This window comes from Lontra canadensis, unplaced genomic scaffold (assembly GCF_010015895.1).
Source record: "Lontra canadensis isolate GAN:19392208 unplaced genomic scaffold, GSC_riverotter_1.0 scaffold20, whole genome shotgun sequence".
Classification (NCBI taxonomy): Eukaryota; Metazoa; Chordata; class Mammalia; order Carnivora; family Mustelidae; genus Lontra; species Lontra canadensis.
In genome coordinates, this window is record NW_022631014.1 from 19,145,273 (window position 1) to 19,160,335 (window position 15,063).

General features: G+C 50.8%; 1 protein-coding gene across 1 annotated transcript in view; it reads right to left on the minus strand.

Annotated features, from left to right (window-relative positions):
* ITGA9 (integrin subunit alpha 9) overlaps positions 1–15,063 on the minus strand; it is a 326,387-nt gene that overhangs the window by 2,119 nt on the left and 309,205 nt on the right. Inside the window, exon 27 of the mRNA XM_032861219.1 lies at positions 10,404–10,523. Within this exon, the coding sequence (XP_032717110.1) occupies positions 10,404–10,523 (120 nt within the window). The remainder of the gene's footprint in view (positions 1–10,403; positions 10,524–15,063) is intronic.

The following is a 15,063-nucleotide window of genomic DNA, read 5'->3' on the forward strand; positions in this document are numbered from 1 at the left end:
CCCTGGTGGTTTCTTCTCGGCACGCACCAGAACCCCATTTTCTGAGCCTGCCCTCCACGTCCCACCCCCCCCCCCCCCCCCCCCCCCCCCCACTTTCTCCCTTCTTAAATCTCTACCATCTTCTCTGCAAAGAATGTGGAACAGGGGCTTGGGCTGGATATTCTGAAAAAAGGCCCTCAGAGGACACCGACAGAAGGTCAGAAGGGCAACCCTCGCCTTACTGGAAAGGTCTAAGGCATTACTGCTTGGAATACTGTTACGATAAAGATGTGGGCAAATGTGTCACAGGCACCTTCTGTGCTAAAGAGCACATAATCATGAGGCTGAGGCTGGCTGTGACTGGGAATGAGATTCCGGAGCACAGAACTCTGCCCACGGAGGGTGGCCTGCTTCACGGGTCCCATGTTATGCACTCTCAGTTCCAGAGAAGTAACTCATCTCTACTGTGGTGCTGATCAAGCTGGATTTCAGCTGTACCCTCGTTTTCTTTCCCACTCATCTTAAGTCTTAGGACTCCCAGAAGGTAGGATTTCGCCTGTTTTGTCGCCGGAGCTGAGCATATCCCCTGAACCTGGGAGGAGTGATAAACGGCAAAAATGCCCGCCATCCTGCATTCCCCTCATCCAGGCCCTTTACCGCAGGACTCTGTGGCGGTTCCCAGCCGGAGACAGGGGCCAACGCCCTACCTTGAATCTGCACTGTGACTTGTTCTGACAATTTGGTTCCACACTTAGGCCTCAAGAGGCCTGGCACGCTTCTGCTTGCTCCCTCAGGACCCTGCCTGGCCTCCATATGACTGAGTCCGATCTCAGGGAGAGTGCACCCAGCTGAGGCCCGCCTAGACCAGCCAACCCCCCAGCCACCTGCAGGCGCACACATGACACGTCCAGCTGGGACAAGACAGCCCCCCTGTTCAGCTCAGTCCTGCCTACAGACCTGTGAGCTACATGGACGTTTGTCACTTTTAAGCCATTAAACTTTGGGGGTGGTTTGTTATGCAGCATGAGGTAGCTGATACAGTACTCCATGTTTTTTGGTCTGATTTACTGAGTGAATCAACACCCATGGAAGAGAGGCAGAGGGATAGCCGATACGGTTCTGGGTCTAAGGAGCATCACTGTACCTTGTCCTGCTGAACAGACTTTTCTTGTTCATCTCCAAGCGGCACAAAAGTCGATTCACTTTCTCATGGCTATGCCAGCGTCAGGATTTGAAATAGAGTGTGCAAACCATCTAGCAAAGACTTAGAGTACCTGGATTCCCTGTCTCATGTAGCTAGCATGTGCTCACGTTTAAGGGTGACACTTGTTACCAATGCTGTGAATGGCACCATTGTCTCCTGCAGGCATCTAGAAGCCAGCTCTTTTCTATCAAGTAGTGTTAGCGTTAGTCTTAAGAATCACCCCCCCCCATACACACACCTCTGGAATGACTGGAATGCTGCTCTCAGAAACAGCTTTGCAAACTCTGTGCCCTGCTCCAGCACCGCAGCATCTCAGAACACTTTGTCCCACCTAACCTGTGTGTAGTCTCTTCGATGGAAGGTTGGAGCCACTGATGTTTGCCCTGTCTATGAAGCTCAAAGGCCATTTCTTAAAACACAGTCCCCCTTCATGGTTAGTGAGTGCTAGGTACAGTAGTGTAGGCTGTGCACTGCTTGTAAAGGGGATGGTGCCCCTCACATCACAGATATCCTGGACATGTAAATGCATTACAACTATCTTCCACAAGATGGCAGTAGAGTGTCGTTCCCCGCCCCCCACAATGAAACAAAATCAGCAGCCGGTTTTCTGAATTTTCTGACACAGGGAAGTAAAGTTTCTAGACGAAGGGCTGCAGTTTAGTAGTCTGCACAAAGATGCCATATAGGCCAGTGGGGGTTCTGTCAAACTAATACACTTTCTTGCGCGATCAAGCTAATTCCATTTCTGTAAAAAAGAATATCACCTTTGTGCTTTTGTTTAGAGCCGAGTTCTGGCGTTTGATATAGGACCCACAGCCCAGGCTCTGAGTTTCCCGAGCAATGGCCCACCATAACTGTGTCCCACCAGGCCTGCCCAGTACTCAGGACAGATGTGGCAGAGGGAGCCCAGGGTCCTGATTACTGCTTACGCTCCAACTACCTCCTTCCTGCACCACGGGGAAGGTCATTTTCCGGCTGTGCCCCAGAGCCTGAAGGCATTCTGAAACCTCAGCTGAAACCCAGTGACAGCTTTTTATATTGGTCCCCAAAGTAAACTCAGGACTGCAGCTGTTTTCAAAGAGTTTTTGGAAATTTTGGGTAAACTGAATTTTCCATTTTTATATTGAAGTACAGATATCGTAAAACAGAGAGAGTCATACAATTCTGAAAATAAAGATAAACTGAGACCTCAAAGACAAATGTGGCAGGTCCTCCTCTCTCTCTGGCACACACTCTCACTCCCATTAGTCCTCACTGTTACTTCCAGGAAAACCTTTGAGACGTGCCGGGCAAACCTGTTTTTGCTGCCGGCTGAGCCCACTGGGAATGATCGGTGAGGAGTTTAATAAACTGGACCATCGGCAGCCACGCACTCAGTTTCAATCCAATGGAGTACATGTTGTCCTGTACTTTTTCTGGAACCTTCCAGGGCTTGCCTTGCTACTTGAGGGGCAAAAGGCTCTGTTTACAACTGTTCTATCTGTAGTGGAGGAAACATTCATGGAAACCCTAGAGGAGGAGAGACTCAAGCCAAGCTTTGCTCAGCTGCAAACAGGGGTAGCAGTGTGCTTTCTTGCTTTTTGTCTTTGCTGGGTCCTGATAGGAGCCTGCAGCCCCACAGAACTGCTCCCTGAGTCCTCCTGACAGACTCACACAACTTTCTGATGTAAACTTGTATCGAAAACCTGCCAGAAAACAACTAGGGGAAGAGCAGATCTCCTCTAAAGAACCCTCACTAGGGAGGTATTGCGGGAGGCCTGAGGCCTAGGAAGACCCCTCTGGGGTCTGCACCAGCCTCTTCCTTCCCTGCCCCTTTCGGGGTGAGTGAGGGACTAGCTGCCCAACTCCACGGCGTCTGGCCTCCTGTTTGATCCCCACCCCCGCCTTCCTGGCCCTTGGGTGGCCTCCTGGGCAGCCATTCCAAGGACCTCGGACACGCTCCTTCTTTGGACTAACTCGCGGCCTCGTGTTTACAGGTCTCTGCAGTTACTGGAGTATTTACACAGCATGTCTCTGTCTTGAGATGTCAACTGTACAACATCAGCCCAGTATTTACTTCTGAGCATAAACACGTCCCCACGGATTGTCTCTGGCACATGGTTTTAATTGAGACAGTGTGAAGGATGTTTGTGCGTGTGTGTACACACATGTGCACAGATATGTGTGTCTTCATTCTCTGGAGGAGAAGCAAGGATGGGTTCTCACAGCCTGGCTGGAGGGAAGGTGATAACCTGGTGACCCCTGGAGGGGCTGCCAAACCTTACACATTCTCTGAGCCATTTCACAGATTTATTTTCTCAAGTGTTTCTGCTTGAGGTCAGGAGTAAATGCTCTCAAATAAAAACCACGAACCCAAAGCCAGCTTTAAAGCAGCAGGCTCTTGGAACAGGCCCAGCGGAGGGTTCGAGGCCGCCCTTTCCTGCTACGGCCTGCCTCCTCGCTGCTTGGGAAGGGGAAGAGCCGGGGGTTCCAGCTTTTTTGGGAAGGGCCTGGGCACGGGGCTGGCGGGGTGGTGGCACCTCCCTTTTCCCCAAGGCATCTCAGCTCGCAAAAGGGGCAAAGAGGTGGGAGGGGAAAGGTTCCTCGGTTGAACGAGGAAGGGGAGGACACAGAATGTTTCTCCTCCACCAAGGGGTGGCCCGTGGGTTTTGGCAAACTGCCCGAGGAAGGGAGGGAGGGGCATTCAGAGAAGTTGGGGGGCCCTAAGTGAGGCTTTTTCTTCTAAAGGGAAAACATCCCCGCATCTTCACTCTCTTGCCACCTGACTCAGAGGCTGGCTGCAGGACTTGACATGTGAGTCCCACACAAGGTTGTTGGCCCTGTGGGGCAATCGCACTTTCTTCTATAAACGGGCCTTTCTGATTGTCGTGAAGAGGCATGAGGCCCGGGTCCGGGCCACTTCAAACTCCGTCAGGAGTTAAAGGCAAGGAAAGGGGAACTCATTTGGTTTGTTCTCCTTTAAAAGAGTTTCACATTTCAAAGTTTTCTTCCTGCGCGGTGGCTTGGCAGGCTGCTGTAATCCTCACACATAAAGTTTAAATTATGGCTCCCAGTGTCTGCTAACATCCCAGCTTTGGGAACTCTGGTTAGGATCCATTTCAGTATTTGAAAAAGCGTCTGGTTAGTTTGGGGCCCTGGTTGTGGATTTTGTGCCTGAGCCAGGGCCTGCTGTCGCCAAAGCCTGACGGTGCCTGGGATGCCAGCGGGTGGAACTTCGGGAAGGCCCTGGGGTCTGCCCAGAGGCAGACGGGGAGGCTGAGTGGGAGGCGGAGAGCCTGGGGTCCCACTCTGGAAGAGGCATCTGCCGACCTGTAAGGGGTTCCTACTGGAGACAATCAGCGGACGACGGGCACATTAGTAGCACCACGGTGACCGGCAGGCGGGCTCAGGGGATGGTGGTTCAGCACCTTCATCCGGCCACGTCCTGCTCACCTCTCCTGGTGTGGGTACTTGGCTTAGCCACCATGACTGGCCACTTAGCCGCACTTCCCAGAGGTCTTCCAGGCTGAGCAAGGGCTCTTTGGTTGACCGCTGTCCCTTTTCCCAGAGCCCGTCCCCCTGTAGGGACCTGGTGCTGTCTACCAGAGGAAGGCACCAGCCATCCTCCAGGCACCCAGTGTGCTGACCCGCGGGCCTGAATGGCACAGAATTCATCCACACGGCCACCTGCTCTGTTCTGTCTTCAGCACCACACAACGATCGGTGTCTCTGTGGCACAATCCGGGGAACCACTATTTTTGGCTCAGCAACTCGAGGCAATGGCAAGCAACCGAGGTAGCAAGATCAGGGACTACTCTCAAGAGACCTTCAGGAGATGGGGCTCCATAAGGCAGAGGACTTGTAAGGGGCTCCCTTGGCTTCAAAGGCCCCCGTGAAGAGGTCCCAGTCAGCAGGGGCAGCTGGGTACCACTTCGTGGCTTTTCCCTTGACAGGGAGGGAGGGAAGTACATATGAACTGTGGCAACAAGACTGAACCATGAAGACCTCCCACGGTAGTTAAATGTCAAGCTGGCCTCTAGCCCAGCTAATCAACAGACTTATACACACTGGACTGTCAGTATATCAGATCTCCACTCGCTACATGGAAGGCACCCTTCTTAGGTGGCAGACACAGGAATCTCAGTGGCTAGGGGCTCTGTAGGTGAAGTTTTAGGAATACGCAGGTCTTCAAAAATAATCCTACATTTTGCTTGCCATTTCCAACCTCCTCTAAAGTCGTCATTCTTAGCCATTTAAGAAAGGAGAGGTTTTTCTCAAAGAAACTTCCTTTGCCAACCTCCTTTCTGCTTTGCAGTCTTGCCTGAAGAGATTACCTACCCCGAAGGCTGCATGCGGACATGAGTGTTGCACTAAGGTTTACTTTTATTCCCTTTCCCTAAAGGAGCTCAGCTGCGATTTTACCTATGATGCTATGGACGAGGGAGAAGGTTTCAAATACTTTAAAACAATAGTGACTTTAAAAGAAAAGGTTAAGAGTCTGCTCACTTTTCTGGACAACGTGAAGGCAGCAGATGGAAGGCGACCACAGACCCTTTGCCCCTCTTCCTATTAAGACGTGGGGCCTATTTCCACCCCCACTCCCACCTCACATCTGGCTTGGCAAGTGACTGCTTTGACCAACAGAGAACGGTGGAATGAGGTTAGGCCAATTCCAGGTCAGCCTTTAAGAGAACCAGCAACTTCTACCGTGCTCTCTCGGGCTCTAAGCCATCATGTAAGAAGAGAGACCCTTCCCTGGGGAGGTTCTGAGTCTACATGGAGAAAGAGCGGTTGCACAGCAGAGTCCGGCCTCCCAGCCATCCTCACCAAGTGCCAGCGGTGTGAGTCCCCCAGACAAGACCAGCCACCAGGTAAATGTCACTGAGGGACCCCACTCAATGTCTTGGAGAGCAGAAGAATCCCTCAGCTAAACCCTTCCTGGATTTCTGAACCATGCGTTTGTAAGATATAATGTAATGGCTGCTGGAAGCCATTCAACTTGGGGGCGGTTTGTGACGTAGCAGTGGCTCTGTGGTACAACACCAAAGCCCACAACGTGGGCAACAGTCCACCACCCAACGTGAAACCTTGCCGGAGTGAATGCCTTTCGGGTATCCGCCTAGCTTCCTCCTTTTATGCGACTTGGCCCAACCCCCTGCCTCCAGTCACAGTGGTGGACCTTCTCTCACCCAGACTTGCAGAACTGGTAATGAGAGGTGGTTGGTGAGCCTGGGACTGGGGCTAGAAGTCACTGAGATGTCCTTCTCAGGAGGGTGGAAGGAAGTGTGGGGAGGCAGGTCTGCTCTGGGAGAACGTAATGCAGGTGTGCAGAGGGGCAGCGGTGAGGGGCTGTGTGGCACCAAGGGAGTGAGAGGAAGAGGGATTGTCTGGCTTGGTTTCCGGATGCTTTCTGGGTCTGCATGTACACGTTTCCTTTGGGATCTAGGCGTACCCTTGCATCCTTAGAATTCTCTTTCTTGCTTAAGTGGCTGTGAATGGATTTCTGTTTTCATTTGTTTGTTTGTTTTTGCAACTGAAAGAAAGGGCCTTGGTGAAGTCTGAGATAAGTATGTTCAGCCCTGGAATCTGAAGGGAAAGATGGCCAGACCAGTTAGGGGACAAGAATGTCCTTCTGCTGACCTTCCCCCTGCTGGGTGAGGGCGACTGGGAGTGACCCAAGCCCAGTCTAGTCTCCTATAGGCACCACACACCCAGAATGCCTCACACCAAGCAACTCTTTCTCCAAAACGACTTCAAATCCTGCCTTCCTTACTTTGGCTAAGGGAAACCATCTATTGTCTCAGCTAAAAACAGCGGAGCACTGCTACTTTCATGCCTTTGGACCTCCTCAGTCCAACCGGCCACCAAGCCCTGCCTGCTCTCATTTGCTTCCCTCCCCGACCCCCGGGGCAACTGCCCTAGCCCCCAAACTGTCACCAGGTCTCTCTCCTGAACAGACCTGGCCACCCACTGCTCTGTTTCCAGACCCCCCACGCCTCCCCCTGTCCCTGCCACAGCCGAGGCAGACAATCTTGCTGCAGGCCCCTGCCCACCTGGGACACTCCTCTCCACAACCTGCTCACTTTCTCACCTCCTCTTCCTCTGGAGGGAATATCCATCTCATTTACGAAATGTTCTCTGATTTCTCTCAGGTGCTTCTCTGTGTTAAGCTCAGGGCCAAGTAAGCATTTTGCCTGTGTCTTTTCTATACCTCAAGCTAGAGGTGAGGGTCTCTGTTTTACTGAGGAGGAAACTGAGGGTCAGAGAGGGCGACTCTCCCAGGCCTCACCCTGGTGAGCATGCAGCCAGGTTCTAGTGCATAGCCCTCAGCCGGCAGAGCGCTGCTCTCACCTCCCACATGGTACTCTGTGGCCTTTCCATCCCCCTTGGGGTGAAGGATTAACGGTACCTTCTTCCCAGCTTCCAGAGAAGCGTGTGCACACTCATCTCCCTCTATTATGTTTATAGGTCTGCGTGCCACGTGGGGAAGTGTTCAAGGGCAGGGAGGAGGCACAATCATCGTTGTATCCAGCTACTACCCAGTGTTTGGTTCAAATCAAGTGTTCAGTAGATGTGAGCTGAAATGAAATATTGCTTTTGGATGAGCAAAGTGGTTTTGAGCCCACAGCATATCATTCAACTGCGCCCTTAAAGCTGTTTTCAGAACACCGTCTTCCACCTCATTGGTAATGGCAAGACCTTGTCTGGGGTCAGTGCCACCACCTGCTGCCATGACTCTGCTCTCTCTCCCAGCCTGAGGTAGAGGGTGGTGTCTGCTTCTCGGGTCTTGGCTCTCTGGATCCCATATAGCTGGGTGACAACTGGGTCCTGGCTACCCATGACAGCCATCTCCTGCAACTGCGTTCTTTAATAAACACAGCAGAAGCAAAGCTAGGTAGGAAGAAAGAAAGAGCCTGTGCACAGTGTTGGGACACACCCTTGGGTGGCAGAGCCCAGGACGGTGGCCAGGAGGAGGGCACACTCATCACAAACAGGAATGGGGCACGGCCACCACACTCCCCATTCTCTGTCCCCATCTGGTCTCACGCAACCAGCCTTGGAGGATTTCCTCTCATCCAATAAGCCCAGACAAAGGCAGAAGGAAGAAATATACCCTGCCACCCCGCGCAACCAACCAAAGCCCCTTCTGTCTTCTCAGATCCCAAGCACTGAGCTGGCTTTGTTCTCTATGCATAGACCAGAGGTGGTCCAGGCAGGAAGGAGTTGGAGGAGGGTGGGGGAGCTGACGACCTATCTGGCCACGAAGATGAAACAAACGACAAACTGGCAGATTTTTTTTTTTTAAAGGTAATATCCACTTCTGGCAAATATATAGGAAAATGGACACTTTTGATACAGTGCTTGTGGGCGGGTAAATCGGTATAACCTTTTTAGAGGCAATTTGCGGCATGTAATCAAAGGCTTACAGTGTGCGTTTCCTTTGACTTGGCAATTCCATTTGTAGGGTTTATCTTAAGCACATAATGAAGAATTTGTGCAAATATTTGGCTCTGAGGATATTCACTGTGGCACCGTTAAAGGTGTGAAACCAGGAACCACCTAAATTCCCGTGTCCTGGCATTGGATGAGTGAGGGCAGACTGTGTAGCCTCATAACTGGGCAGACAGGGGGTTTTTAATGACATGGAAAGATGCTCACAGCACTGTGTTCGGGGAAGAAAGGGTACATGGAATGAAAAGCATGGGAACATAAGATAAACTTAGCTTCAAGTCATGTAACTCAATGTATTTTCCATGAAACCTCTAAACACTCTTTCAGGTGACGTAGCTCTAAGTTCAAAGCAACGAATCCGATTATGAGTCTAAAAAACGTGTAATAAAAACACTATTTTTCCTGTTTCTAGACTTCTTGGATAAAAGTATATTTATTAAGCTTTTTTTTCAGAATTAAAAATTGGACCCATAGTTTTGACTTTAGAGGTCTTGTACCTCAAAATATATCGAGGACATTACTGGAAAATTCAACATCCTAGTCAAACATAAGTAGGTCCCAGGAGAGTACTTGAGCTACGACTTTACGCAGTGAGGAAGGTCAAGAAGAGACAGTGCTGGGGCGCCTGGGTGGCTCAGTGGGTTAAAGCCTTTGCTTTCGGCTCAGGTCATGATCCCGGCATCCTGGGATCGAGCCCCGCATCGGGCTCTCTGCTCAGCGGGGAGCCTGCTTCCCCCCTCTCTCTCTCTCTCTCTACCTATGATCTCTCTCTGTCAAATAAATAAATAAAATCTTAAAAAAAAAAAAAGAAGAGACAGTGCTGCTCATTGTGGTTATTCTGAGATGTGGACTCCTGAGTGTTTTACAACTTTTTTTTCTCACTGACATGATACAAGGTCTGATGGATGAATACAAATTATTTTGTAATCCCAAAGCAGCTGATTATTTGAATCTAAAGCATCTGTCCACAATGATGTAAGAGGCCATTTCCACCTGCATCTGAAGCCGGAAAGGAGCCCTGTAAAAGCAGAGCTGTGGCGGCAGCAAGCCCCAGATGGGGTCTCTGGTGCTATTCTAGGAGACACAAGAGCAGCCAGAGGTTCCCCTCATCTGGAAAACTATCCAGCGGAAGAGATGCTCCTTCGTTAGATAAGGACTGTGAGGTTGTTACTGATGAATAGAGAGGCTCTGAAGTAAAGGGGCTCCAGATCTCTGAGAGTGTGAGGCAAAGAAACCATAAGGTGAGGACATGCCCCTTTTCGAGAAAGTGACAGGAGGCAAGAAGGATGGGCAGGTGTTCCTTGGGGAAGGAGGCAGGGCAAATCTATCCCTTGGCTCACCTACAAAGGTTGGAAGAACGTACTGCCTCTTTGGGGCAGAAATCATTTTCCTATTCCACATGGGTAAAGAACAAAGAATTGTTCTGCAATCCATTTGCTTGCGTGTGTCTGTTTTCTAAAGTAAATGGTGAGCCACCCCAAGCCCCGCTGTTCCTCCCCAGGCTTCTGTTGTGGCATCAGGCCCTGTTAGGAGCGGCAAGAAAGGCAAGAACAGACCAGGGCTGAGACATTGCTGTCCCTCTAAAGGTCCAGCCCCGGCTGTGAATGGCCTCAAGAGGAACCAAGATTCCACTGGCGCCTGCAGGGGACCCTGCCCTTCCTCCACTGTACCTGCACTGAGGAGGAAGTTCTAACCGGACACTTCTTCCAAGAGCTCCCCCTCTGGTGAGGCGGAGGGCCGGGCATCCCCGCATGGGGGCTCCATAGGGCCCCGGGATCACCCCACTCACCTTCCAGAGCAGAACAGCCAGCAGCAGGAAGATGAGGATTCCCACCAGCAAACTGATGGCGATGATCCAGCCCACCACATAGCCCCGAGGCTCCAGGTTGTGCAAGGCTTCGAAGACCACCTAGGAGGCAAAGCAGAAGTGGGGATGATTCTCAGATAGAAGTACTGAGAGCATGATAGAGCCTGGCCAGGGCTTGACGTCTGGAGGGAACTACAGAGCTGTCCAGACTGTTGTGACCAAAGCCGGGATTTTGGTTCAGCGCTTTTCTGCTTGTAGGCTGATGGATTTTTGACAGAATTGGAAAAGGCCCTTGAAATCCAAGTCCCAGTTCTGGAAAGGGTTGTCACAACAAGCCCGACTTCAATATCACGTGGTAAGGATCTCAGAGGACGCAGTCCATTCTTGATTCAAGCAATAACAGTCTCCCTTTCATTACGGTTTTGCAATGAAGGGCGTGGGCATGCCCTCGGTGTAAGACTCTACTCTTCCCAAGTGTTCACCTCGCAAGCAGCTTAGGACAATCATTTGGTCAATGCCAATTGCCTGACAGACTGTCGCTCGACTGGGGCCAGGACACCATCTGTCTCGGGTCTCATGGCTTCACACACAGCAGGCCCTGCCTCCTGAAGCACTGGGCTCTGGGTCTCCACGGGAGCCATATGCAATCCTGGCCCATGCCACAGGGAGGCCAGTTTCCCCAAGTTTTCTGGAAACTCAGTGGTGCACCGGACCTAGCCATCGACCTGCAAGAGTCAACTGGGTGCTTCTTTGCCTCATTCCACATCTGGTGACACAGCAGTGGTGGCCTGAAGTGGGTCGTGTATAAGGATTTACACTGCAAAAGCTGGCAGATGAGTCAGGGCCTCCTGCCCCCCTGCCAGAGAACTGATTGCTCAACACGTATTAACACTAACTGTACCCTTTGGCTCTGTTTTAGCCTCAATGGTCATGGTAGAGTCTGGTTTTGTAGAATTCAAAGCAACCATTGTGTCCTCGCTGTTCAGTAACCTTCCCTATCATGCACTGTCCACTCGAGCTTGCTGCAAAACAGACAAAAATGGCATGCTGGGCAGTCATTGTTTCCTTTGGCTGCCTGGCTGGCCCCTCCACCCCCCCAGGTCTTTGTCCAAGCTGGGTCATCCCCTCCTTGGGGGAAAGCCATCTAAAGCCAGCTGGACGCCAGAGGCTCGAGGAGGCTCCGCCTTTGCCGAGAAGCCTCATTTACCCTGGGAGCCTGCTGTCCTGCCCCATACCCCAAACCACACTGGGTGATGGGGCCCAATACTGACTTACAGTGACCAGCACTGTTTATGTCTCCTTTTAGAGCCTTGCTCCCAGCTCTCAAATTCTTCCCAAATGGTCCTCTGTGTCAGGCTTGATGGTTTTCTTGCCATCTCTTGTCTAGTTCACACAACCACCCCAAGAGGGCTTTAACACCTGCTTTATAGACGGGGACCATGGAGGCCCAGAGAGGACAAGACTTTTGCTCTGGTCCGTGTTGCTTAAGTCAAGATTTGAACTCAGGTCTATCAAACCCCAACCCCCCAAATCTGAGCTTGTCAACATCACACCACAGAGTGCCTAGCTGATGGTGGTTCTTCTTACAGACTAGCCCTTGGTTAAATGGACCCTTTCTCGGCTGTGCCCTGATGATAAGGAAAGCCAAGTGCGAGCATCTCGATCTCACTGCGTCCATCCCCACAGCTCTGGTAGGAGGGCAGGTGTGTGCAGTGGGAGGGGCTGGATGGTCATTCAGGATGCAGAAGAGCTGCCACGGTCGCACCTGCAGACCCTAAATCCAAAACATTATCTCCAGGAAAACCAGGCAGAGCAGAGACCATCCCTTCCTGCATGGGGACAAGTGAAAGAAAGCTGCCTACACACACAGTAGTCATTCTGGGAATGGAGAGGAGGCCACCTTAAGGCACATTCTCACTGGCTGTGTGACCTTGGGCAAGGTACTTTCCCTCTCTGAGCCTCATTTCTCTCATCTGCAAACTAGAGGTAAAACAGCACCTCCCTAGGAAATTCAAGGGGACAATGCACACAGGGTCCTGAGTCTAACACCTGGGAGGGCCCATCCTTGACAAACGGAAGGAGATTTTTCCATCAGTATTGGCAGGAAGGTATTTTTGAGGTTATGCATGCTTGGCTACTCTTTAATTAAAAAAAAAACAACATTTATTGATGTCTAAGATGCAAAGAGAAAAGAGAACACAACCCAAGGCACAGCTCATTAAATTTTTATATACTGCATGCTACATGCACGTGTAATCAGCACCCAGAATAAGAAAGAGAACATGTCCAGTCCCCCCAGATGCCCGCTTTGTACCCCCTTCCTGCTAACACCTACATCAAGCATAACCAGGAGCCTGACTTCTCAGGACCTACATTAGCTGCACCTGCTTCTCTCCTCAGTGTATCTGTGACAGCACAGTGTGAATTCCTGTGTCTGGCTTCTCCTTCTTCTTCATCTTCTTCTTCTTTTTTTTTTTTTTAAGATTTTACGTACTTATTTGGGAGAGAGAGCATAAGCAGGAGGAGAGGCAGAGGGAGAAGCAGGCGCCCTGAGGAGCAGAGAGCCCCACGTGGGGCTTGATCCCAGGACCCCAGGATCATGACCCGAGCCGAAGGCAGATGCTTCACCGACTGAGCCACCAGGAGGCCCCTGTGTCTGGCTTCCTTCTCTCAATGTCGTGTCTGGGGGACTCATCCAGCATGTTTATGCTCACTGCTGTAGAGAACTGCCCAGTGTGAACCCACTGCAATGTTTATTCATCCTTTCCCTTTAGGGGCTGCCACCAAGAGGGTTTTCAGACATGGAGCAGCCCTGAAGGTGATGCGAGGTAGAGGCCCAGAGAGGGGGTCTGAAGTCTGTCATCATACGCCCACTACTTTCTATCTGGTCCAGCTAGAGTTTCCTGTCTTTAAAGACGGATGCGTGCCTTTGGGTTCTTGCCCCTAAAAAGCTGTGGACTGAACCACCTCCCACATTCAAAATCTCTTGTGGGGTCTAGTACAGATGAGCCTTGAGGCACTGTGGCCAACAGGTATGACTTCTGGCAACTGAAGTACTGCTCTCAGTTTCCCGAGTTGTGAAATGGCGGATTTAAAGGGAACAATCAGGCAGTGTTGTGAAAGCGCCTGGTGATTGGTCACGTAACATAAGGCTGCAAAGCTTCCTTGACAGTAAGGTGCTGAGGCAGGCCGTGAGCGCAGCGTGGGCCCGCCATAGTCCAGCTCTTCTCAGAGCACCGAAGGCTTCTTGGGGACCCAGCCTGCCCCTCGTTGCCCAAAATCTGCATCCTGGCAAAGCTGCGCCGGAGCTCTGGTTTTGTGGATACAGACACAGTCAAGAGTATCCACTGCAGTTAAGTCTAGAAAATTCTGCAAGAATGCCCTGACACTTCCCTGGAATGTGTGTTTAATCTTTCCTTATTTTTAGCAATGCTGTTCCTCCTCTTGGATGTGTGTCTTGTGCTTTGGCAGAGATGGTCCCTACACGTCAAGACTCTAATTAAAGTCCATCTGGGGGAGAAAATCAAGAGTGTCCTGTGGTTTTAAGAAGTCACATCTCAGATAAGACCCCAAAGGAAGGCACAGCTGTTGGACTACGACGGGGATGGGGTTGGGAGTCAAGAAACAGTGACCCCGAGGCTTCATCTCCACCACTGATGAGCCAGTGACCCGAGTCAAACCCCTGGACCTTTCCATGTATCTTTTCTCTCTGTTTTCTTGTTTCCGTCCTGTCCCCAGTCTCTGTCCCAGGTCAGCTCTTGGTCTGCATTCCCTGCATCATTTTGGGAGCCCTGGGGAGGCCCCCCTGCTGTCAGGAGGGTCTTTGTAAAATGCAGGTCTTCTCTTGCTTCTCTGCTTACACTACTGTTGTGAATACACCATCCAGGGGCCCAGGATCTTTACAGTCTGGTCTCCCTCCTGCCTTGTCAGCCCCTCACCGGGCAACCACACACATCCTAGCCAGTCTGCATCAACTTGTCTGTGGGGCTCGTGCTCAGGCCACTAGGAATGACCTTCAGTTCTTGTCCACTTGGCAAACTCCAATATTACTCATCTTAAAAATGTACATACCCTTTGGTCCATTAATTCCGTACTTGAAAATTTACTCAAAGGCAAAGAAATATAAAATACAGAAAAAGTTTTGCCTCCAAAGATGTTCATTGCACAATTATTTATCCTCACACAGAACAGAGATTTCTCCAATGCCCAACAACAGGGCAACAGGTAAGTCAGTAGATAATTATGGTTAATCACGATGTGGACTTCCATAGAGCTATTCAAAAGGATGATAATAAATCGCGCTGTCAAAGCACAATTTTCAACAAGCTGAAGACATGCCTCTCCCACAAATACAGAGTGAACAACTGTTAAAGACGTATTTAATTCATTATGAGGGGGGATCAATGGGATGGTGAAACTAGTTCAAAGAAGGATGGTGAAAATCAGATGCAAAACTGGGTAGTAGCCCACAGGGTGCTGAACTACAACCTTTGGGATTTTATTTTCTGCCGGAGAGAGAAGTCATTTTCACCTTTACTGGCAAAAGGCATTTATAACTGATCAGTCTTCTACAATCAACTTGTAACTTCACAGAATCCAGGCCCTAGAGCGTTAGGCAGCCCTGCTAAACCTTTTCTCAGAT